Here is a 24597-nt window from a genome sequence, read left to right as displayed (position 1 = left end):
TCTGGAGCAACTCCCCCCGGAGATTAGAACGGCCCACACCCTTCTTGTCTTTCGCAAGTTACTCAAGACCCATGTATATCGCCAGGCATGGGGGAACTAAGACATCTCCCCCAGGCTTTCTTATATTTTATGTTTGGTATGTATGTGTTGTATGGTTTTTAATTGTTGGGGGTTTTTTATGTAATTTTATTATTAGATTTGTTTCATTATTATATTGTTTTTTATTGTTGTTGTGAGCCGCCCCGAGTCTTCGGAGAGGGGTGGCATACAAATCTAATAAATAATAATAATAATAATAATAATAATAATAATAATAATAATAATAATAATAATAATAATAATAATAATAATAAAGTATCTGGCTCTAGGTCACCCAACTAGCTTTGTGTCTAAAGTGGTATTATAACTCATTGTCTCCTGGTTTTTAGCCTGATGCCTTAACCACTACAACAAACTGGCTGGCTATATTGAGCTTACAATTGAATGAATCCAGAAATATTTTGTAAACATTGCAAAGATACGAACATTAAAAGGAGTGAAACTTTCAGAGATCTCTCATCAGGAAGATTGAACAGATAGTTAAGATTTGTATGAATCAGAAGCACAATGCTGAAATTTGATTATAAATAAATAAATTTGATTTATATAATAAATAAATAAGCCGCCCCGAGTCCGCGGAGAGGGGCGGCATACAAATCTAAATAATAAATAAATAAATAAATTATTGAGAGTAATTTGGTAAATAATTACTGTGTGTGCATGTAAAATAAATATGAGCAAATCTATGTGCATTTTCCAGTTTTAAATTTTGAAAAGTAATAGTTTTGTTATTTACTAACAATTTGCAAATCTTATAAACAGAGATTCCAAAAGTTTCTTGAAAACTGAGAATATGATACGCAAAGCTGATGAACTCTGGCGCACAGCTGGAAGACCTGAAAAAGCAGGTTAAAAAGCAGGTTGAAACAGAGAAAATCTGTGTGGACACTACCAGTTGACATCAACTTGATGACAAATAATCCAAGTCGATTTAATTTGATTCAGATTGAATTGCATTTTTAAAAATCTTTATACAGTGTTCCCTCGATTTCCGCGGGGGATGCGTTCCGAGACCACCCGCGAAAGTCGAATTTCCGCGAAGTAGAGATGCGGAAGTAAATACACCATTTTTGGCTATGGACCGAATCACAAGCCTTCCCTTAACACTTTAAACTCCTAAATTACCATTTCCCATTCCCTTAACAACCATTTACTCACCATTATTACTGGTACTCACCATTGAATAGTGATCCTGATATTTATAAACATAATTATTTATTAACAATAATTATTTTTTTTGTTATTTATTTGCAAAAATTATTAGTTTGGTGATGATGTATGACATCATCAGATGGAAAAAACCGTGGTATAGGAAAAAACCCACTAAGTATTTTTTAATTAATATTTTTTGAAAAACCGTGGTATAGGCTATCCGCGAAGTTCGAACCCGCAAAAATCGAGGGAACACTGTACAGTACTATATAGTGTTTAAAGTAACAGTGTTAAAAGGAAATGTGATGGAAGAAAAAATAATTGACACATATGATTAATGAAATGAAAGCAGTACTTTTGCCATACATTTAAGAGTTGTTGTATGTCTCTATAGATAATATATATGAAGGTTATCCAAAACAAATGATATAAGGAACAATTTATACTGTTCAAAGTTTAATACCAGAATCCTAACATTGTTGATATTTTAAAATATACACTGCTGAAAAAAACAAAGGGAACACTCAAAGAACACATCCTAGATCTGAATGAATGAAATATTCTCATTGAATACTTTGTTCTGTACAAAGTTGAATGCGCTGACAAAATGTGAAATAGATTGTCAATCAGTGTTGCTTCCTAAGTGGACAGTTTGATTTCACAGAAGTTTGAATTACTTGGAGTTATATTGTGTTGTTTAAGTGTTCCCTTAATTTTTTTGAGCAGTATAGTTTTCCCTTGTATTTCTAAGGGTAGTCTGGGCAAATAAACCCTCGCTCTCCAAACTGTTTAATTCTAACAAGTTACATTACTATGAAATGTAGATTCAGCTAATTGAGTGATGGCAGAATCCTTTGTATGATTGTGAGTTTTAGTCCCACTTCAGCCATGAAAGCCAGCTGGGTGACTTTGGGCCAGTCATCCTCTCTCAGCTCAAACAACCTCACAGGGTTGTTGTTGTTGTGAGGAAAATGGAAGGAGAGAGGTATGTTCACCAGCTTGAGTTATTTATAAAATAATAAAGGTGAGATAAAAAGAATTAATAAATATATTAATTTTAAGTGGTAAAATAGGTGCCTAATTTGCAAGAACCTCACCTTAAAAAAAATCCAAGCTGTCACTTTGGCTTACTTGGTCGTGGCCTCATCCATTTTGGGAAGCATTTTATTTATTTATTTATTGGATTTGTATGCTGCCCCTCTCCGTAGACACAGGGCGGCTAACAACAGTGATAAAAACAGCATATAACAATCCAATACTAAAACAACTAAAAAACCCTTATTATAAAACCAAACATACATACAAACATACCATGCATAAATTGTATAGGCCCGGGTGATAAATCTCAATTCCCCCATGCCTGACGGCAGAGGTGGATTTTAAGAAGCTTATGAAAGGCGAGGAGGGTGGGGGCAATTCTAATCTCTGGGGGGAGTTGACTCCAGAGGGCCGGGGCCGCCACAGAGAAGGCTCTTCCCCTGGTTTCCGCCAAATGACATTGTTTAGTTGACGGGACCTGGAGAAGGCCCACTACTGGTCGCTGGGATTCGTGCAGCAGAAGGCGGTCTCAGAGGTAATCTGAAGCATGATGGTTGTCATGCTTCACGAAGCCCAATGCAGTGCTGCTAGTTAAATCAACATTGTCATTTATGTGACACAACCATAGTAGATGTGAACAGTTTGACTTGGGGTGGGAAGGCTGAACTAAACAGAGCAAGTTTATTCTACACTTTGCTTCAGTCTGCATTTTGTCCCTGTGACTTGGTTCACAGAGCAGACTTATTATTTGCTACTTCATAAATAATAACTTTCCCAGAATAAATTCAGTGAACTTCAACTGACACTTCATGAAGATATTTAAATATGTGCGTGTGTGCATGTGTGTGTTTAGAGTCAAAAAATTATCTCCCTCAAGACTGTTAAGAGCAAGATAAATACCTGAATTAGACCGTCAGTTTTCTCCTACTTTGTTTTTATAATAGCATCAATACTGTTTTATGTGCTCAGATTAGCCCAAGGGAAGAAAATGTCAGATTTGGTTTTTCTAATCCTTAAGAGTCCATGCTATCTATTGCTGCGTGATGACTGACACTCTTAACTTTTGTCGTGTTTGTTTATGATTGTGGAATAATGGCTACTAAACTTCCATGCCTCTGACAATAAAAACAATCTCGCATAATTGCTTTTGAACATGTCTGTTATGCCTGATTCAAAGCAAAATGCAAGATGTCATAAGCTTAACTAACTTGTGTTGGTTTGTGTTGAGTCTGTATATATTACCATGTAAATAGTTGCCTGAGGTGAATGCTGTTACCAGGCAGATTGAAAAGAATAGGACGCGTCTGATTGGCTCAGACGCAGCACAGCTCTTTTGGGCGCGAGCCTTAAGAGTATAAATAGAGCCGAGTTTCTCATTGCCGGCTGGTGAGTTCCCAGCTGATTGTCACTTGCGGAAAGAGCTGAATAAAGGGAACCACTGTTTAGCAATTCGTCTGGCGTCTCAATACATTTCACTGGCGACGAGAACCGGAGAGAACCTACAAGCAAGATGAATCCTTCGCAGATCGGCCGAGCACCCGACTACTTCGACCCCGAAAAAGCGTCTTGGGAAGCCTACATGACCCGCTTCGAAATCTTCCTGGAAGCCGCCGGAATGGGGACCGCCGAAGACGACAGGAAGCGAGCCATCTTCCTTAACTACTGCGGCCCCGAGATCTTCGACTTGGCTCAAACACTCACCGATCCGCTTCCTGCCAAGAGCGTGCCGTGGCCAGACTTACAATCCAAGCTTGCGGGTCATTTCAAACCCACGAAGCCAGCTGTGGTGTACCGCCATCAGTTCTCCAGAATGGCCCAACGAGAAGCTGAGTCTATCAATCAATTCGCCACAAGACTCCGAACCGTCCTGTCAAAATGCCGTTTTGACAGCCCAGAAGCTCGACTAACAGACGCGATTATATTCGGCATGAAAAACGCCACCGTACGAGGCAAACTCCTCACCGAGGACGAACCTACATTACAAACCGTCATCAAGCTTGCCCAGACAGCCGAGGTCGCCGAAGCGGCTGCCAAAGACCTCCAAAGCCACGTCAACAAAGAAACCGTCTCTAAAATCTCCTCCACAGCCGATCCAGCCGACGACCTCAACCCGCCATCCGCCACCGACGATTCCTGCCTCCTGCTTCCCAGCGACCCCGCACGACAACCGAGATACCCTCGCACACAAGCTCCATGCCCTGGTTGCCGGGGAAATCATCCGCGACTTCGCTGCCCGTTTCGGGAAGCCATCTGTCGCCGCTGCAATCGGCGCGGTCACATCGCTGAGGCCTGCCGGGCTCCCCAGCCAGAGGAAACCTTCTCAGCTCCGCGCCAACAGCGTTTCTCCTACCAGGCTCCACAGGGCCGTGAAAACCGGCCTCCCAGATCTTTTACCCGGAAAAACAACTTAGCCGCTAACCGCGACTACAACAGAGGTAACTGTCAAACTTACGTAAATTGCGCAAATTCAACGCAAGGCACCAAAATCATTATTTCCCTACTTTTAAATGGCAAGCCTTGTGATCTAGAACTGGACACCGGGTCTAGGCATTCTATTATGCCTTGGGACAAATTTAAAATGTATATGCCACATGTCTGTAAGTCTATGTTAACTCAAACTGCTTTGATTATAAGGGATTTCCAGGGACATGTAATCCCTGTATTGGGTAAAATTGATATTCCTGTACAATTCAAATCTGTTAATTGTTCCCTACCTTTGGTGATAGTGGATGGGGCAAGGCATTCCCTCCTTGGGTTAACCTGGATGGGCCCCTTAGGTATTGAGATCTCTGGCATCTGTTTAGTACAGTCCCCTTCTAATACCCCAGATTTTGTACTTGAGTTTCCTGAAGTATTCAGCCCCACTTTGGGAACGTATAAGGGGGACCCTATCTCCTTCTCCATAGACCCAAAGGTTCCGCCCATTCGCCTGAAACCACGAAGGGTTCCTTTACCTTTACTGCCTAAACTAGACCTTCAGTTAGATCAACTTATTGCTCAAGGGATCCTAGTCCCTGTAGAGCAAGGGCCTTGGGAGACTCCAATTGTCACTCCATTGAAACCAGACGGTTCACTAAGGGTCTGTGCAGACTACAAGTCTACTATAAATAAGGCCCTTCAGCATCACCCCTATCCCATACCTGTAGTTCAGCACCTCCTACACTCCCTAGGAGAGGGAAAAGTCTTTGCAAAGATCGATCTTGCTCAGGCATACCTGCAGCTTCCGGTCGATGAGCCTACCTCTTTGGCTCAGACCATTGTCACGCACAGAGGTGCTTTCCGATGCACAAGATTGCAATTCGGGGTAAGCATAGCCCCTGGGATCTTTCAGAGCTTAATGGAGCGAGTGTTAGCGGGGCTTGAAGGAACCATACCCTACTTCGATGATATACTAATTTCGGCTAAAACCATTCCCCAATTGAACCAGAGAATCAGGGCTGTCCTACAACGACTCCAATCCAAGGGCCTCAGGGTAAAAGCAGACAAGTGTGTATGGGGCACCACTAGTATTGAATTTCTAGGGTATAGAATAGATAGTCAGGGCATCCACCCCACAACCGATAAATTAAAAGCAATTACCGAAGCGCCTGAACCAACCAATAAGACTGAACTACAAGCTTTTTTAGGTCTTCTGAATTTTTATTCTATTTTTTTGAGACAGAAGGCAACGGTCGCAGAACCCCTCCACCGACTCCTTCAGAAGGGAATTCCCTGGACCTGGGGCAGACCTGAACGCCAAGCATTTTCTCTAATAAAGACCTTATTGACTTCTAATAGTGTGGTGGTTCAGTACAGTTCAGTCTTGCCCATAAGGCTTACATGCGATGCTTCGGCTTATGGGGTGGGCGGAGTACTGGCCCACGTAATGCCAGACAACACTGAGGCACCTATAGCTTTTTTCTCCAGAACACTAACCCCTGCTGAACGTAACTATAGCCAGTTGGATAAAGAGGCCCTGGCTTTAATAGCTTGCATTAAGAAATTCCATAATTATTTATTTGGAAGGAGGTTTGAATTAATAACCGACCACAAACCCCTTTTGGGACTTTTGCCTTCAGATAAACCTACCCCTCCGTTCATGTCCCCTAGACTGATTAGATGGGCTCTCTTCCTCTCCAGTTATCAGTACACCTTAATACATAAGGGAGGGAAGTCCATAAGCCACGCTGATGGACTAAGCCGGTGCCCCTTGGCACAAAGAGGGGAGGAACCAGTTCCTTCAGAGGATGTACTACTGCTAGAAATAGAAGAAACCCCCCTAACTTCAGCCAAGGAAGTGGCTGAGCATACTAAGGCAGATCCCATTCTTCAAAGAGTGATCAATTGTATACTCAGGGGTTGGCTTGGGGGACCAGAGGAGGGGGGACTGGCAGACTTTAAGACAAAGCGACTAGAATTGTCATACTTGAAGGGATGTGTACTATGGGGGGATCGAGTGGTCATTCCAACCACACTTAGGCAAAAGGTGTTAAGTATGTTGCATGTGGGACACCCAGGCATGGTCCGAATGAAGGGGTTGGCAAGAGGATACCTGTGGTGGCCGGGCCTAGATCTCGATATAGAACATTGGGTAGCTAAGTGTGACCCCTGTCAGGAGTCACGACCCAATCCCCCTCGAACTGCCCCCGTAGAGTGGGGAGAGCCCACTGGGCCTTGGTCCAGGATACATATAGACTTTGCTGGCCCCATCGGGTCCCAGTTTTTCCTGGTGGTCGTAGATGCTTTTTCTAAGTGGGTAGAGATAGTGACTATGCAGAATATAACAACATGTGCCACCATAAAGGCTCTGTATCACTTGTTTGCAACCCATGGGTGTCCTGATGTCCTTGTTTCAGATAATGGACCACAACTGACCGCACGACAATTTGAGGTGTTTTTGAGTAATCTAGGGGTCAGACATGCGCTAATCTCCCCTTACTCCCCATGGGCTAACGGGTTGGCTGAACGTTATGTGCGTGTGGCGAAAGAGGCGCTGCGCAGAGCAGGCCCTGGGGAAGTACAGAGTAAATTAGACCAATTCCTGTTAATGCAACATATTACTCCAAATGCTGCCACCCATAAAAGCCCTGCAGAAGTCTTAATGGGGCGGAAACTAAGGTCCCCTTTAGACAGGTTACACCCCCGATTCTTGAACACCATGGGTCAAGGTGAAATGTCTGTAATGCCTGAAAGAAGCATGTATCTAGGCCAGAATGTATTTGCCCGAAATTTTGATGGGGGAGTTCAATGGGTAAAAGGAAAAGTCCAACAACAAAAAGGGCCTAAAACATATTTAATACAATTAGAGGATGGCCGTATTTGGAAACGGCACATTGATTACTTAAGGGGGCGGATTAACTCTGAAAATACGCAAACCGCCATTGTAACCTCTTCCCCCAAAGCAGACTCTTATGTACAACCCGACTTATTGGATGTAAATTTGGGCTCACCGAGGCTGGAACGCTCCAACGACACCAACGAGCCACCATCATCCTCCTCCGACGTCGATTCAGCCTCCATCCGGACTTCGCTGCAGGCCGGAGCCCCCACTCGGGCCCAGCCAGGCTCCGGATCCGACAGAGAGCCAACCTCCACCAACGAAGTCCCAGACTCAACTGAATTGCGCAGGTCTGAGCGAGCCGCACGCAGACCTTCACGATTGGAGGACTTCATCACATGGCTCAGCTGATGGACAGTTGCAACTAACTAAGGAGGGAGGGGTGTTGAGTCTGTATATATTACCATGTAAATAGTTGCCTGAGGTGAATGCTGTTACCAGGCAGATTGAAAAGAATAGGACGCGTCTGATTGGCTCAGACGCAGCACAGCTCTTTTGGGCGCGAGCCTTAAGAGTATAAATAGAGCCGAGTTTCTCATTGCCGGCTGGTGAGTTCCCAGCTGATTGTCACTTGCGGAAAGAGCTGAATAAAGGGAACCACTGTTTAGCAATTCGTCTGGCGTCTCAATACTTTTCAGTTTGGATATTCTATAATTGACTACATGAATTAGCCACATTTATGCCGAAGTAAATAAGATTTTCTCTTAGTAATTGGGTCAAGAGGACATGTTTGTAAGGCTACTTTTAAATGCAAATTTATATGAGTAATTTCTTAGAAACATAGAAGACTGATGGCAGAAAAAGACCTCATGGTCCATCTAGTCTGCCCTTATACTATTTCCTGTATTTTATCTTACAATGGATATATGTTTATCCCAGGCATGTTTAAATTCAGTTACTGTGGATTTACCAACCACGTCTGCTGGAAGTTTGTTCCAAGGATCTACTACTCTTTCAGTGAAATAATATTTTCTCACGTTGCTTTTGATCTTTCCCCCAACTAACTTCAGATTGTGTCCCCTTGTTCTTGTGTTCACTTTCCTATTAAAAACACTTCCCTCCTGAACCTTATTTAACCCTTTAACATATTTAAATGTTTCGATCATGTCCCCCCTTTTCCTTCTGTCCTCCAGACTATACAGATTGAGTTCATTAAGTCTTTCCTGATACGTTTTATGCTTAAGACCTTCCACCATTCTTGTAGCCCGTCTTTGGACCCGTTCAATTTTGTCAATATTTTTTTGTAGGTGAGGTCTCCAGAACTGAACACAGTATTCCAAATGTGGTCTCACTAGCGCTCTATATAAGGGGATCACAATCTCCCTCTTCCTGCTTGTTATACCTCTAGCTATGCAGCCAAGCATCCTACTTGCTTTTCCTACTGCCCGACCACACTGCTCACCCATTTTGAGACTGTCAGAAATCACTACCCCTAAATCCTTCTCTTCTGAAGTTTTTGCTAACACAGAACTGCCAATGCAATACTCAGATTGAGGATTCCTTTTCCCCAAGTGCATTATTTTACATTTGGAAACATTAAACTGCAGTTTCCATTGCTTTGACCATTTATCTAGTAAAGCTAAATCATTTACCATATTACAGACCCCTCCAGGAATATCAACCCTATTGCACACTTTAGAGTCATCGGCAAATAGGCAAACCTTCCCTACCAAACCTTCCCCTCTGTCACTCACAAACATATTAAAAAGAATAGGACCCAGAACAGACCCTTGTAGCACACCGCTTGTAACCTGTCTCTGCTCAGAATACTCGCCATTAACAATAACTCTCTGATGTCTATGCTTCAGGCAGCTTGAAATCCACTGAACTATCCACTGAACTATTTCTTGGACTAAATGACTTGTTGGTTGTTCAAGATTGTGTCACTTCTCACTTTCCTTTCTAATTTACAATCTAGAGCAGTGATGTCAAACTCGTGACATCATATCATCAGGTGATGTATCATGACTTTTCCCCCTTTCGCTAAACCGGGAGTGGGTGTCATCAACATGTGACTCATCTAGTCCACGGGGCGTGAGTTTGAAAACCTTGATCTAGGGAATTTCTGGTGGTTTTCTATCCAGGGTAGCCAGATCCAGTACTGCTTAACCAAGTGAAAGAAAAGTGAACATATAAAGCTTTAGGCACAAAGTTTATTTCCTGTTTATTTTACGGATGATGGGTGAACCCAAAATGAATATTTCAATTAGGGATGGAAAATAATTTTGCTCTGGGTTCTGGGGAATTTGTGTGTTCTGCTTCTGCCATACTTCATAATACCAGTGTTTGTTTTCCAGCAAAAAATAAGCAGAAAACCTGTACAGTATATGAAATGAAGGTACAGTGTATTATGGAAAGTAGTATACAAATAGTAGTAAGTAGTCAAAAATTATACTGAAGAAATATAGAAGAAGAAGTTTAGAAGAAGTCTGCACTGGAAAATTGTTTGTTAAATAACAAAAACAAGATAAATTATATTGTCCAAAAATTGATTAGTACAGTACTTAAATCAGAAAAAGAATATTGTTAGGAAATATTGTGAATGTTAAGTAACAATGAATTTTTTGTGGATTTTTACAGTGCAATACTGCCATGTTAACATGAATAAGCAAAGTAAATGGAATTTTTAGTGATCTCCTTAGTTAGAACATTGAACATAAAACATAGAGCTAGAAGGACCTCAGAGGTCTTCTAATCCAACCCTCTGCTCAAGGCAGGAGACCTTATATTGTCCCGGTCATAGGTTTGTCCAGTCTGTTTTTGAAAACCTCCAGTGATGGATGTGGTTGAGTAAGATCTAAGTGAGAATAATAATCTCCATAAGGAGTATGTTCTTAATTCTTTCTTGAAAAAAAGATTCAATGTGCTTTTTTCCTCCAAGTTTAATATCAATGTAAAAAATTGTATTAATAATTTTTATCAATAAAACTGCAAACTTAATATATTTATCCCTGCTACAATAATTCTTTAATCTGAATTCATGTCATACTGGGGATGAGTATAAGTGATACCATGGCAGTTTTGAATTCCAAATTTGCAACTGACCCAAATTACATAATATGGATAAATTTGCTTAACAGTGTCCTTAACAATGAACAATAATTTTTGCCTTTAGTTTTTCTTGTTTGGTGTAAATTAGTTTCTCACAGTGGCATGGCAATAATCATTTTCATTTTAACAGAAGAATGTGATAATTGAAATCCCGTGGAGTCAAGAATGAAATCTGGCTTAAAAACACTTAATTCATAACATTTCGGAACATATTTTTGAGTGCTCTTTTCTACCACAAAAGCATTGCCAAATATTATTTATGGGCTATCTGGAAACATAATTTTATTTTTGTTTCTACCTGAAGAATTGAAGACTCTTCCCTGAAATAGTAGTCTTTCAATCCATTTTCTCGAACCCTGCCATTCAGAAGGCTACCACTTCAGAGATTAGATGAGATAATGATGCCCAAATAGGTTTATGTAAATTCTGTATACAGTATTCTGTAAATTTAGCCGACTGTCTTTCTGAAATTTCATTGGGAATATCAATTTAAATGTTTTTCAAATAAACACAGTGAATTATTGAAAATACCCTGCTTGTGTCTTTATGTATGTCTTTGTTTGTGTTTTGAACCAATGCAGAAATATCAAAAGAGAATTCTTGACTAATAATAGATATTGAGCTATATCATAGATTTGTCTCAGTCTTTCACAGACTCCTATTTTAAATCCTAAAAGGAGTTTATTTAAATGTCACACATTTTTGCTAGGCTGTTGCTGTCCAGAACTTAAGGCATATATTCATACCATTTGTTATCATGTTCAGTTTCTAAATTGTATGCAGTATAAGCACAATATAATAGCTTGCAGATTGCAGGGCTATCAACAGGCAATAAAATGTGGGTGAACAATTATTATATTGTAAAGTGTTTCTAAACATCCTGCCTGCTTGTGGAAAGGCCACCAGAGGAAATAAAGAGAATATGATGTAATGTTTATGTAAGGCCTGTTCCTTGAAATATTAGAAGAGAAGATTTCAAGTAATAGTCTATGACCTAAAAAATGAATTATAACTCTGATAATAGTGATCATAGGCTTTTAAAGGTGGTGTTGAATTTTACAGAAATACCAATGTATGAATGGATGGATGGGTAGGTAGGTAGATAGATAGGGAGAGAGAGAGAGAGAGAATGAATATACCGTATATGTGTTCGTGTGTATATTTATTAATTGGACTTATATGCCACCCCTCTCCGTGGACTCGGGGCGGCTATATGTGTTCTGCCGGCTTATGACACAAGCCTTCAATTAAAGGTAAAAGTAGCCAAAACAGACACACACACGGGAAAATGCAACAGTAGTTTCTTTATCCAAAGAAAAATAGAAGCAAAACTCCCTGTTTAAATTCGTGATTTCTTGTAAAAACAAAACACACTTGAATGCAGTGAGATAACAAAGACAATAAAACTCCAGTCAATTAACCAGTAACTGTGAAATTCGTCACAGCCACTACTCTTCAGACATTGTAAAACTCACTATGATTTATGGTCAAAGTCCTGAAATCCAAACAGAGTCCTGAGAACAATCCTGAACGGCAAGTCAAGGTCCACAAGTATGATCAGATAATCTTCCACACTGTGAGGCCGGCACACTGCCCATTTAACGGCAGCCCTAATTACTTGAACCCCACCCAACCACAGGTGGACTCTCTTATCGCCTGTAATACTTTTGAAGCTGTTCTCTCCTATGCATAGCTCTACGCATGCGTGGGTCTATCATTGTTTCCTCATCAGAGTCTATTGGGGATAATGAGGACTGGCTTCTTCCTTCTTCAGATGATAATTCACTGGCCGATTCTGTCGGCAGCAAAACAGGCCTGTGACATTTGGATGTTTCCCTCATATCCACCTCCACAGTCCTTGGGGCAGGAGCTGGGCCAGACATATATTATTATTTATTTATTATTTATTAGATTTGTATGCCGCCCCTCTCCGAAGACTCGGGGCGGCTCACAACAATAATCAAAAACAATATAACATTGCAACAAATCTAATATTAAAAGAGGACAATATATAAAACCCCGACAATTTAAAACCCATGCAACACATATATGTATGTAAATACATACATTTACATACATATATACATACAGTATATATGTATGTAAAAATGGATATACAGTACAGTGTTCCCTCGATTTTTGCGGGTTCGAACTTCGCGAAAAGTCTATACCACGGTTTTTCAAAAATATTAATTAAAAAATACTTCATGGTTTTTTACCCTATATCACGTTTTTTCCTGCCCGATGATGTCATATGTCATCGCCAAACTTTTGTCCACCTTTAATAAATATATTTTTTAATAAACTTTAATAAATAAACATGGTGAGTAATAATCTAAATGGTTGCTAAGGGAATGGGGAATTGCAATTTAGGGATTTAAAGTGTTAAGGGAAGGCTTGTGATACTGTTCATAGCCAAAAATAGTGTATTTACTTCCGCATCTCTACTTCGCGGAAATTTGACTTTCGCGGGCGGTCTCGGAACGCATCCCCAGCGAAAACTGAGGGAACACTGTATACTGAAATACAGAAGAAAGCAAAAATAATGCAACCATCTCAAAGTCACATCGTATTTTGAGGGTGCGTGGCAATCAGTCCATATTTATGGCTGTTTTCAGTGTCCTATTGTCCCATAACCACGATATATGATGTTTTTGCCACAAGTTGGCATGTATTTTCTGCAGACAATGAGTTCACTTGATAACCATGGAATTTGATTAATGACAGCAGATTCCCTCAATGATTGCTGCAAAAAGGTGTCATAAAATCAGATGCGTCAGAAGGGGACCCACTGACAGGCATCTCTTATGACCACAATGCCAGGCTTGCTTCCGGTCATAATTCAAAGATTCCCTGTAGGGGATAAAGTAGGGGAAGAAAACATTTTTAGAACAAATAGTGATGGTGGCATATGAATCAGGAATCCATCACGGGTTTTCCCACTCATAATTCTAACCAGGATTTTCTAAAACATGGTTTGTTGGATAAGCGATAGTGATCTGGCTTGTACATAAGCCATAATGGATGATACACAATCACAAACTGTTTTAAAGGCACTGTTTGCTTTTTAAAAAAAAATAAAGATAACCCTTGATTTTAAATTGTCTCTTTATTTCCAGATGAAAGAAGTAGAAGAATGTATAGAAGAGATGTTAATAAGACTGGATGAGTTCTGTGGCATGGCTGATATGGTATGTTTAGCTTCTGAAGACCTTGGACAGTCTAAATGCTTCCTCTTATGTTATTTCCTCTGGAGGCCATCTTGAGAATGATTTAGAAACAGCAGTTCAGCTGCAGTGAGCTGTGTGGGAAGAGGGAGCTACAGGACTTTCTCTCTTCTCTCTCACACACTCCAGCAAGCACACACACACATACACACACACACACACACATATGCTCGCATTCTTCCTGAGGCAGCCATCTTGATAACAACCTTCTCTGAAATGGTTTTTATTAGGGAGAACAGTGATGGTTAAGCCACAAGGTGGCACCATGGTGCATAAATACTTAAGGGCCTAGACAAGTGCTTTTTACTCGTAAATTTTATGTGCACCATTCTTACCTGCATGCATAGGCACAATAAGGAGCTCTGCTCAAGGATGTCTCCTTGGAGATGCTTGAATACCGTATGGAAGATGCCCCGTGTTTGTTTTAGAGAGAAATTTTGCACACTATCCAAGATTTCCCCTCTATGTTTCAGCGAAGAAGACAACCTAACATCATGATAGTTGCTCAAAGGTCATCTTGGAAAGCAGCTGTGGACTTTTTTTACTTTAGGACCAAAAAAACCCAAATTCCCAAGAGGCCCGCTGGTCTTGTGTCATGGAAATTGACCACAGTACTTTGCAACTGGTGATTTTAAATACAGCCCCGTTCATATCATCCGTGCAAATACAGCATTGGTTCTCTGCAGTGTCTTTAATCGGTGCTTTGCATTGTAAAGGATTTGTGAGCCCATTTTTGATCATTGCATTTTAAGTCATGATAACTAAAGCGTGACCCACATCAGTTAGAAAACAATGTTTAAAAGGCTTTCCAAAGAACATTATATATTTATCAAGCAAAATGTAACTTGCCTTTCCTAAGTATACATAAATAGTTTTCCTAGCTATTCAAATTCTGCCATTTCAGATTTCTCTGCTTCAGTTGTAACCAACAAAATATTTAAGGTTACTTTCCTGGGAATGGTCTCTTATCCATTTCAAGGACATATGTTAGTAACAGAGATAATGGTAGAATTATAGTCTGTTAGTGCCTCGCTTTGTAACTTTGTTGTCATTGTTTTCTTTGCTGTCTCTTGTACACAAGGAACAGGCAATTATTTTTATTATGTTTTTATTGGGTTTAAAAAATTTACAGTCTGCTGTTCAATATACTGTAGTACATTACAATAATAATGGTTAAACATAACAATAGCATGAAATACATCAAAACAAAAAAGAAGTACTAAAAACTTAGAACTCAAAAATAATGCGATTTCCTGATGAGTCTTCTTTGCGTGTCTTTGAGACTTTGCTTATATTAATTTTTTTTAATAAGATACATTTTGTTCTAATGATATTTTTTGACTAGTTAACAATCCAAAATCACTTATATATATTCAATAAATATTCAGATTTCCCAGAACACTTTTTGTCTAGCCCTTTATAGAAAAAGAGGACCAACTAACTTCATTTGATTGTCATTAATTGGAAGACTTAGAAGATAATGTAGAGTTAGTGAGTGCTTTGAAGAGGGTAACAAGTAATGCTGATCAAACTTAAAAGAAGCGGGGTTAATAAAAACTCAAATTCAATGGCAGGAGAAGCTCATGGGGAAACTCTCCCAAACTGCGATGTTATAAACATAATTCCAAACAATTCCAACGGTGGAAAGAAGTAGAAGATATCAGAAGAAGCCACTGAGTTTACAATACAGAAAAAAAATAGCAACATAGCAAAAATAGTTTAATATGTTATTACAAAACTATGATTATTGTTACTTTTTCCTACCTTTTTAAATATTTAGTGAATTCAAGGAAGCAAACATATTCCTGCATCTTATTCTACTCACACCAATTCTTCCTTATGGAAATTTATTATTTATTACATTTCTACATCACCCATTTCACCTAAGTGATTCTGGGCAGTTTGCAGAGGAATTACAGAAGAACTGAGTTTGGAAACGCATCTATTGACTGCTACATTTTCTTTTGCATAGATGGAAGAAAAGATTGTAATTTTCCACCAGGAACTATAGCGAGTCCGCTCTACACATCGAATGTGTTCAATCTTTAATGTGGCACCACATTATGTGTTTTTTTAAAGAATCCTATTTCAGCAAAGGTGTGCATAAAAGAAAAAAGTATTTGTTACACATGTCTTTCCTTACAAAGTACATAAAGATTTCTCTAGGAGAGTGAAAACTAAGTATAGTTGATAGTTAATATGGAATGAAAATCTCCAGGAAAGGCCCAGGGCTGTAGGCTAGATTGAGATGTTGATTTAGCATTCTGAGACAAGACAGTGGCAAACTATTTACAGTACCTATTGCTGACCAAAATCCAATATTGAGATGTCTATGAAGTCACCAGAAATCAGGCTTTATCGGAAAGATGCTATACCTTGTATGGTAAGATGATGTAGACTGTAGATTCAGAAGGTTCCCTTAGGTTCAGAAAATGTTACAAGCACTTGTGTTTACCTTGTTTAGCATGTTTCTAACAATCAGCGTTTCCTATTGATTCTCCTGTACCCAAATACTAATTATGTTTGTTGTGTTGATTTTACTAGAGAGTTTCTGATGGTATGTTTCCAAAACATACTAATTATTATGTGTTCTCTGTACACATTGCTGTACTCTGTACCCAAAAAGGGGGCATTGCTTTCCTGCACCAATTTATTTTTTTTGCTTTATTGTCAGAAAAGAATGACTGCTCCTATAATAAGGTAGGGTTTTCCCTTCATCCTTCTACAGGTGATAAATATATTTCCCCTTCCATTTCCCCCCCTTCCCTTCTCTACTCTACCCTACCTTCCCTTACCCTACCCTGTCATTTGTCTCAAATGATGTAGGAGGGTTGGATTAGAAGACCACCAAAATCCCTTTCAACACTACTACTCTATGTTCTATGAGACCCTATCAACCCTAGTTTGCTACTATTATACTGTTGTCTTCTAAAGCAGTGTTTCCCAACCTTGGCCACTTGGAAGATATCTGGACTTCAACTCCCAGAATTCCCCAGCCAGCATTTTCTGGCTGGGGAATTCTGGGAGTTGAAGTCCAGATATTTTCAAGTGGCCAAGGTTGGGAAACACTGTTCTAAAGAACTAGACCCATCTGTGCTATGTCAGTGTTTCTTAAAATTGTGGCATTACTATATCATTATATTGCTCAGCTGGCAATGCCGTAGGTATCCTAACTCTGCCTATTGCTGGATTTAATGCAAGTCTGGAAAAGCACAACAGTAAATAATGGGTAGAACTCTTTCCACCACTCACTCCTAAACAGAGAACAACAATCTGGAAGCTGACCTATGTTGTCCTGAAAAAAGAAAAGAAAATATAAGCATTGCTTCTGAACATCTTTTGTGATTTCAATCTGGGTTTAATTTTTTTTTTAGCTTTCTTCATCTACAATAACAACAGAGCAGAGTGTAGAAGAAGAGCACAAAAAGGAACCTAGCTCAGGAGATGTAGCCAGATCCTAGAGCCAGACTCACCCCAGTCCTGCTCTAGTTGTACAGTTGTAGGATGCTTTGTTAGCTAATTAGTGATAGGCAGAAGAGGATGGATAGCAAAGTCAGAACAGATATCAAAGAATTGTTTTTCTCCTGACATGCTGCACACACAAAAATCAGAACAGCACCTTTGGCTGTGAATCAGCAGATGCTAAGAATCAGCTGTGGATAGAGAAATGTATACTTGCAAACTTAAGCTAAAATAGGAAACATTCTGTGGCTTACATAGTATGGAGAACTAATAGCTGGTAAAGGAACAAGCTCTCAATGTAGCTGCAGAATATAAAATTCCTAGGAAGGGATTTACTGGTATGTTCATATATACTGAATTTTTTAAAGGAAAATGTTTGGCATCATATAACACAGGAAATGATATGGTTTACAGTATACTAAATATGTTTTTGTATGTATTGATAATGCTTTGTGATAGTGTCTTTTTTTCCCCCTCGTGCAGATCAGGAGTGATACATCCATTCTCTTGGAAGAGATGATTCCACTTATTAAGGCCAAGGTTTCAGAAATGAATAATGTCTACACAAAAGTGGATAAACTAGAGGTTTGTTTACATTGTGTAATGTTGGAACAGATATTTTTGCTTTCAAGTAGATTATGTTCTGTTAAAGTATTTAAAAAGATTGTTATATTAAGGATCATCATGCTGTTATCAGAAAACAGGTAAAAAAGTGGTGGATAGATTTTTTAAAAAATTAGAATTCTCTAAAAGCAAATGTAAATAATGTGACATATACCTATACCAATTTTGTATAAGTTAAAACTGTGCACCAGATTAGACAGCACCACACAGACATGGAAAAAATAAGGTATGAATTTTCAAAAAGGAAATATAGCTAACTCAGGTTTCAGTATTTAATATATCTCTTTGTAGCTTTCTACCCTTATAACCAGATTTCTAACCCTTATAACTGCCTCATTTTACTGCTACCTTGTGCATTTAAAATTTTTTATTATTATTATTATTATTATTATTATTATTATTATTATTATTATTTATTAGATTTGTATGCCGCCCCTCTTCGAAGACTCAGGGCGGCTCACAACAAAAATGCTCACATCTTCCTTTTTGAAAATCCCAGCTCAACTGAGCGGGACTGTCTCAATGTCCCATTGTGAGCCGCTCTGAGTCTCCGGAGAGGGGCGGCATACAAATCTAATAAATAAATAAATAAAATTTTCTATCAGGCATTCACTATTCACATGTTTGTTTTACAGTATAATTCGGTCCTCATTTATTGTCCCAAAGGTGCATTTTCAAGAGGCAGCTGGACTTTCTGAATTTAAAAAAAAACATTTTGCTTTTTCAGTACTCTTAGGAGGAGGAGTCACGTGTGGGTATTGATTTCCATCTGCCTGGAGACTGAGCTTGTATTAATTTTGACTGACCATTCTCCTTCACTCACCTGGGTTTGCCAGTGCCGAATAGAATAGAATAGAATAGAATAGAATAGAATTTTATTGGCCAAGTGTCATTGGATACACAAGGAATTAGTCACTGGTGCATATGCTCTCAGTGTAAATAAAAGAAAAAGATACATTTGTCAAGAATCATGAGGTACAACACTGAATGATTGTCATAAGGGTCAAATAAGCAATGATGAAACAATCAATATTAATAAAAATCTTAGGATGCAAGCAACAAGTTACAGTCATCCAGTCCTAAGTGGGAGGAAAAGGGTGATAGGAATGATGAGAAAAACTAGTAGAAATAGAAGTGCAGATTTAGTAAAAAGTCTGACAGTGTTGAGGGAATTATTTGTTTAGTAGAGTGATGGCATTCAGGAAAAAACTGTTCTTGTGTCTAGTTGTCTTGGTGTGCAGTGCTCTTTAGGGAAGTTTTGAGGGTAGGAGTTGAAACAGTTTGTGTCCAGGATGCAAGGGGTCAGTAAATATTTCCCCCGCCCTATTTTTCACTCGTGCAGTATACAGGTCCTCAATGAAAGGCATGTTGGCAGCAATTGTTATTTATTGATTTATTGATTGATTTGATTTGATTTGATTTGATTTGATTTGATTTGATTTGATTTGATTTGATTTGATTTGATTTGTATGCCGCCCCTCTCTAGACTCGGGGTGGCTAACAACAGTAAAAAGACAATATGAACAAATCTAATATTAAAAGTAATATAAAAAAACCCCAATTTAAGGAACCAATCATACATACACACATACTATGCATAAATTTTATAAGCCTAGGGGGAAGGGAATATCTCAATTCCCCCATGCCTGACGACAGAGGTGGGTTTTAAGGAGCTTACGAAAGGCAAGGAGGGTGGGGGCAACTCTGATATCTGGGGGGAGCTGGTTCCAGATGGTCGGAGCCGCCACAGAGAAGGCTCTTCCCCTGGGTCCCGCCAAACGGCATTGTTTAGTCGACGGGACCTGGAGAAGGCCAACTCTGTGGGACCTAACTGGTCACTGGGATTCGTGCGGCAGAAAACGGTCCCGGAGGTATTCTTGTCCGATGCCATGAAGGGCTTCATAGGTCATAACCAACGCTTTTTCTGCAGTTCTGATTATTAAAAGGAGATGTATTTTCATAAGCTCCAAGCAGATGGAAATTTCTACCTTCTTGTGACTATTTCCTTTCAAGGAGAGGCTTTTTTTTGTCAGGCAGGATTGCCTTCTGCAAATCTCTAGGGTCGGTGAGTGGTGAGCCAACCAGCTCATTAGCAACCGTGGCTCCAATGGGAGTTCTTTCCCTCAGACCTGTCTTCTAGGGCTTATCCCTTCTGGAAAGCTTGATGCTGCTGCGGGCAATTGCCTCTTCCTTGCTCCAGGGCTGTGGGTGAGTGTGCAGGTCCCCTCCTGACCCGCTGAGATGACTGCCACAACCCGGAATGTGATCAGCCCTCCATTCCAGGGGCTCTCACTTGTATGGGATCTTCCAATGACTTTTGAAGTTTCCCGTCGTATTTTGAGCTGCGGACGGGAGCAGGACTCTCCTGGTCATCTGGGAATACTGCTGCCGCTACCACAGCCTCCCTCGAGGCCAAGAAGGCAGGCACAGAGCTGGAGGTCATTGGGTGGCTCCCGGGATACAAGGGCTAGGAAATGGCAGTTTTAAATGGTCGTTTCATCTTGTCATCTGCCATTTTGCTGCCCTTTGGTGCAGCTTCCATTTTATTGCTGTGTGATGCAGCAGCCATTTTGTTGCCATGTGGCATGGCAGCCATTTTGTTGCCACGTGGTGCGGCCACCATTTTGGGGCAACATGATAGAGCCACTGTTAGCTCTGGAGACCTGGGACATCACTTGTTAAAGCAGAGTTCTCCACTTTTCTTGGACTTATATGTGCTTTTCCCCATACAGTGAGGCACATTCAAATCTTCCAACTCCTCAGGGAGATCTGAGGCCACCTTCACCCCAACCTCAGTTGGGCTCCCTCAGGTGAAGTCCAAGGACCCATCTTTTTTCAAGTCTTTAAGGACATTATCGCTCAAGTGGTGTCTGGAGTTTTCCCATCAGGCCCTGGTTCAACCCCAGTCACAACAGTGACCTCTGGCAATGGCCAAATGATCAGCTCGCAGGGCTAAGACTTTGTCTCAATGCTCTTTACTGAGCAAAGCATCAGTCGGGGGGAGGAGGAGAGAGAGGCAGGAGGCCAGGAAGTATCTGATGACAAAGGTTTGTTCAGGATAAGCCAGCCTTTACTGGCCTATTTCAACTCCCGCTTTTTAAGCCCGTCATCTATAAGGCCAGATCAGCAGCTCATATGGTTGCTCCTCACGAGAAAGTGGAATCCCATCCCCACCAGAACACTCCTGAGGCCTTATTCTCTTAACCCAGTGTTTCCCAACCTTGGCCACTTGAAGATATTCGGACTTCAACTCCCAGAATTCCCCCGCCAGCAAATGCTGGCTGGGGAATTCTGGGAGTTGAAGTCCAGATATCTTCAAGTAGCCAAGGTTGGGAAACACTGTCTTAACCTACCTGCGAGCAGCTTATCTTGCCATCTCCTCCATTGTTTTTAGAGATCATCCAGAGATAGTGGGCCAGTCCTGGATCACTGGCTGCTCCCACTGGTACTGATAAAAAATTGTATTGTGCGGGACGCGAGATGGTGGACCTCCTACAGCTCCCCCAAGTTGACAGCCCGGTAGTGTCAATTTCTTCACCAGCCTACCTCCACATGATTCCTCTGAAGTCTTAAAGGTGGAGGAGAAGAAAGTGGAGATGGCATACCAGAAAGCTCACATGTCAGCTGCCTAGGGAATTAAAGCGGCCACAGCCGCTTCGTTTTTCAATCGATCAACCCTGATCTGCCTATGCCAGTTGAAGGCCAGTCTTCCAGCTGAGGACTGTGGGCTCCGATTTGACATCAACAAGATCATTTCAGAGGGAGGCTCTTCGGAAGCTGCAGAGCCGGATTTTGGGCGAGAGAAAGAAAGACTTCTGCTGCATTCCTTTCATGCAGCTAAAAGCAGAAGCACCTCTGCGGCTTCCAAACTCCAGCCAGAGCAGCAGCTGCTTTGTGAGTGTGCTTCCTGCTCTGTGATGGAGGAGCTGGAACTGGACCCTGCAGGGGGAACTGGCCGAGGCCGTGGCTTCCACAAGAGTGCTGATGATGGGCGCCGGTGGCATCTGTGGCAAGCTCCTCAAGGACCTGGTGCTTACCAGCGTCACCCACATCGATATGAGACTTGGGAGATGCGCGAGTGGGGGGACGGGACAGGTGCTTGTGCTTCTAGAGTTGTTAACCTGATCCTACGCAGCTTCTGCTCCGGCAATCTCACACTACTCACAACAGCCTACAAAACTTTTGCCAGACCCATCCTAGACTGCTGCTCATCTGTCTGGAACCCATACCACATCTCAGACATCAACACCCTTGAAAATGTCCAAAGATATTTCACCAGAAGAGCCCTTCACTCCTCCACTCGTAACAGAATATCCTACGAAAATAGACTAACAATCCTGGGCCTAGAAAGTCTAGAACTACGGCACCTAAAACACGATTTGAGTATTGCCCACAAGATCATATGCTGCAACGTCCTACCAGTCAATGACTACTTCAGCTTCAACCGCAACAACACAAGAGCACGCAACAGATTCAAACTTAATACGAACCGCTCCAAACTTGACTGTAAAAAATATGATTTCAACAATCGAGTTATCGAAGCGTGGAACTCATTACCGGACTCAATTGTGTCAACCCCTAACCCCCAACATTTCTCCCTTAGACTCTCCACGATTGACCTCTCCAGGTTCCTAAGAGGCCAGTAAGGGGTGTGCATAAGTGCACTGGTGTGCCTTTCGTCCCCTGTCCAATTGTCTTTCCTTTCTCTCACTTATCATATATATTTTCTTTCTTTCATATATCCTCTCCTCTAAGTTCACTTTTACCCTTATATATATTATTACATGTCTATTTTTTCTTCCTATGCATTTGTGTATTGGACAAATGAATAAATTAAATAAATAAATAAACTTGGCACCTTCAGGCTGTTTGTGTTCACACAAAAACACCCAACAGGAGGGGAGATACTTGATGGCAGCGCGCAGAGGGAGCTTCTTTGCCAGACTCCCAAGTGGGAATGTGCAGCCCGCCCGGGGCCTCCTGCACCACCATAATAATAAGACATAATATAATATGTCTTATTATTAATAGGACATCCATAATAAAAAGGTCAAGCCCTGGGGAAACACACAGTACATAACAGAAAATTAGTCTGGAGGACAGAAGGGAAAGGGGGGACACGATCGAAACATTTGAATATGTTAAAGGGTTAAATAAGGTTCAGGAGGGGAAGTGTTTTTAATAGGAAAGTGAACACAAGAACAAGGGGGCACAATCTGAGGTTAGTTGGGGAAAAGATCAAAAGCAACATGAGAAAATATTATTTTACTGAAAGAGTAGTAGATGTTTGGAACAAACTTCCAGCAGATGTGGTTGGTAAATCCACAGTAACTGAATTTAAACATGCCTGGGATAAACATACAGTAGTCCCTCGCTATATCGCGCTTCACCCACCACGGCTTCACTTCATCGCGGGTTTTGAAGTCAGCGTTGGCACAGATACGGCGCTTAGAAGTTTGGAAGGGCAGGACAAGCCAACCAGCCCGCGTTTGGCCGAACTGCTGCAAAGAATAGCAGTGGGTCGGGAATACTCGGGGGCGGCGATTCTTTTGCCCCCTCCCCTTCTTTTCCTCAGGCGCAGAGTAAGTAGTAGTGGGGGGGGGGGGAAGGTTAGCCGGCCGTTGCTCGCCTCCAGGCATCCGGAGCTGGTGGGAAGGAGGAGAAATTCCCCATCGCGGATTTCACCTATCGCGGCCGGGTCTGGAACGTAACACCAGCGATAGGTGAGGGACTACTGTATATCCATCCTAAGATAAAATACAGGAAATAGTATAAGGGCAGATTAGATGGACCATGAGGCCTTTTTCTGCCATCAATCTTCTATGTTTCTATGAGAGATCCATGTTTCTTTGGTCAATTTAGTACATCAGACATAATTTCAGTATGCCTATTGATCACACAGACACAGACACACACACACAAATATTCTAGTTGCTGAAAAGTGATTTTGAGAAATCTTTTCAAAAATTAAGATATCAAACCAATTGTTTTGATGACTTAATCTCTGTTTCTGTCTCTTAGGCATTTGTGAAAATGGCTGGCCATCATGTTTCTTTCCTAGAAGAACAAATTATCCAAGCAGAGAAGATCCATGCTGGATGTCCTTCTATTCAAAAGCAGCTTGGGTCGCTGGTTTTCCCTTTATTTAAAAAAGTAAGTATGAAAAATTTCCAGACATTGGGAAAAAGCCACTCTGAACAATACTTCTGCCATTTTTCTAAAAGGGATTCCTTTTCAGCTATAGACAATTATTTTCACAGATTGTTCAAAACCTCAGAATTTCTAGGCCTCAAAATACCCTGGAATGAAAACCTCTGACAGTTTCTTTAAACAAGTTCAGCTTAGTTGCATATGCACTACAGAGAAAGTTTATCTATTCCTTAAATCACCATTCCGGTTTATTTATTTTATTTATTTATTTATTAGTTGGACTTGTATGCCGCCCCTCTCCGAAGACTCGGGGCGGCTCACAACAAGTAAAAACAGTCACAACAATCCAATTAACTAAAATATTTAACGATTTAAGAAAAACCCCATGTAATAGCAAACACACGCACAAGCATACCATGTATAATTAACATGCCCAGGGGAGATGTTTAGTTTCCCCATGCCTGACGGCAAAGGTGA

General features: G+C 40.8%; 1 protein-coding gene across 2 annotated transcripts in view; it reads left to right on the top strand.

Annotated features, from left to right (window-relative positions):
• Positions 1 to 24597, top strand: part of BCAS4 (breast carcinoma amplified sequence 4) — a 71207-nt gene that overhangs the window by 4636 nt on the left and 41974 nt on the right. The window contains exons 2-5 of one of the 2 annotated variants that reach the window (XM_070744621.1): positions 13777 to 13848; positions 16564 to 16584; positions 17830 to 17931; positions 23992 to 24123. In XM_070744621.1, coding sequence (XP_070600722.1) covers positions 13777 to 13848; positions 16564 to 16584; positions 17830 to 17931; positions 23992 to 24123 — 327 coding nt within the window. The remainder of the gene's footprint in view (positions 1 to 13776; positions 13849 to 16563; positions 16585 to 17829; positions 17932 to 23991; positions 24124 to 24597) is intronic. The other variant, XM_070744622.1, reaches the window with a different exon arrangement.

This window comes from Erythrolamprus reginae, chromosome 3 (genome assembly GCF_031021105.1).
Source record: "Erythrolamprus reginae isolate rEryReg1 chromosome 3, rEryReg1.hap1, whole genome shotgun sequence".
NCBI classification, from domain to species: Eukaryota; Metazoa; Chordata; class Lepidosauria; order Squamata; family Dipsadidae; genus Erythrolamprus; species Erythrolamprus reginae.
Note: the sequence above shows the minus strand (reverse complement) of the source record. Positions and strands in the feature narration are given on the sequence as shown.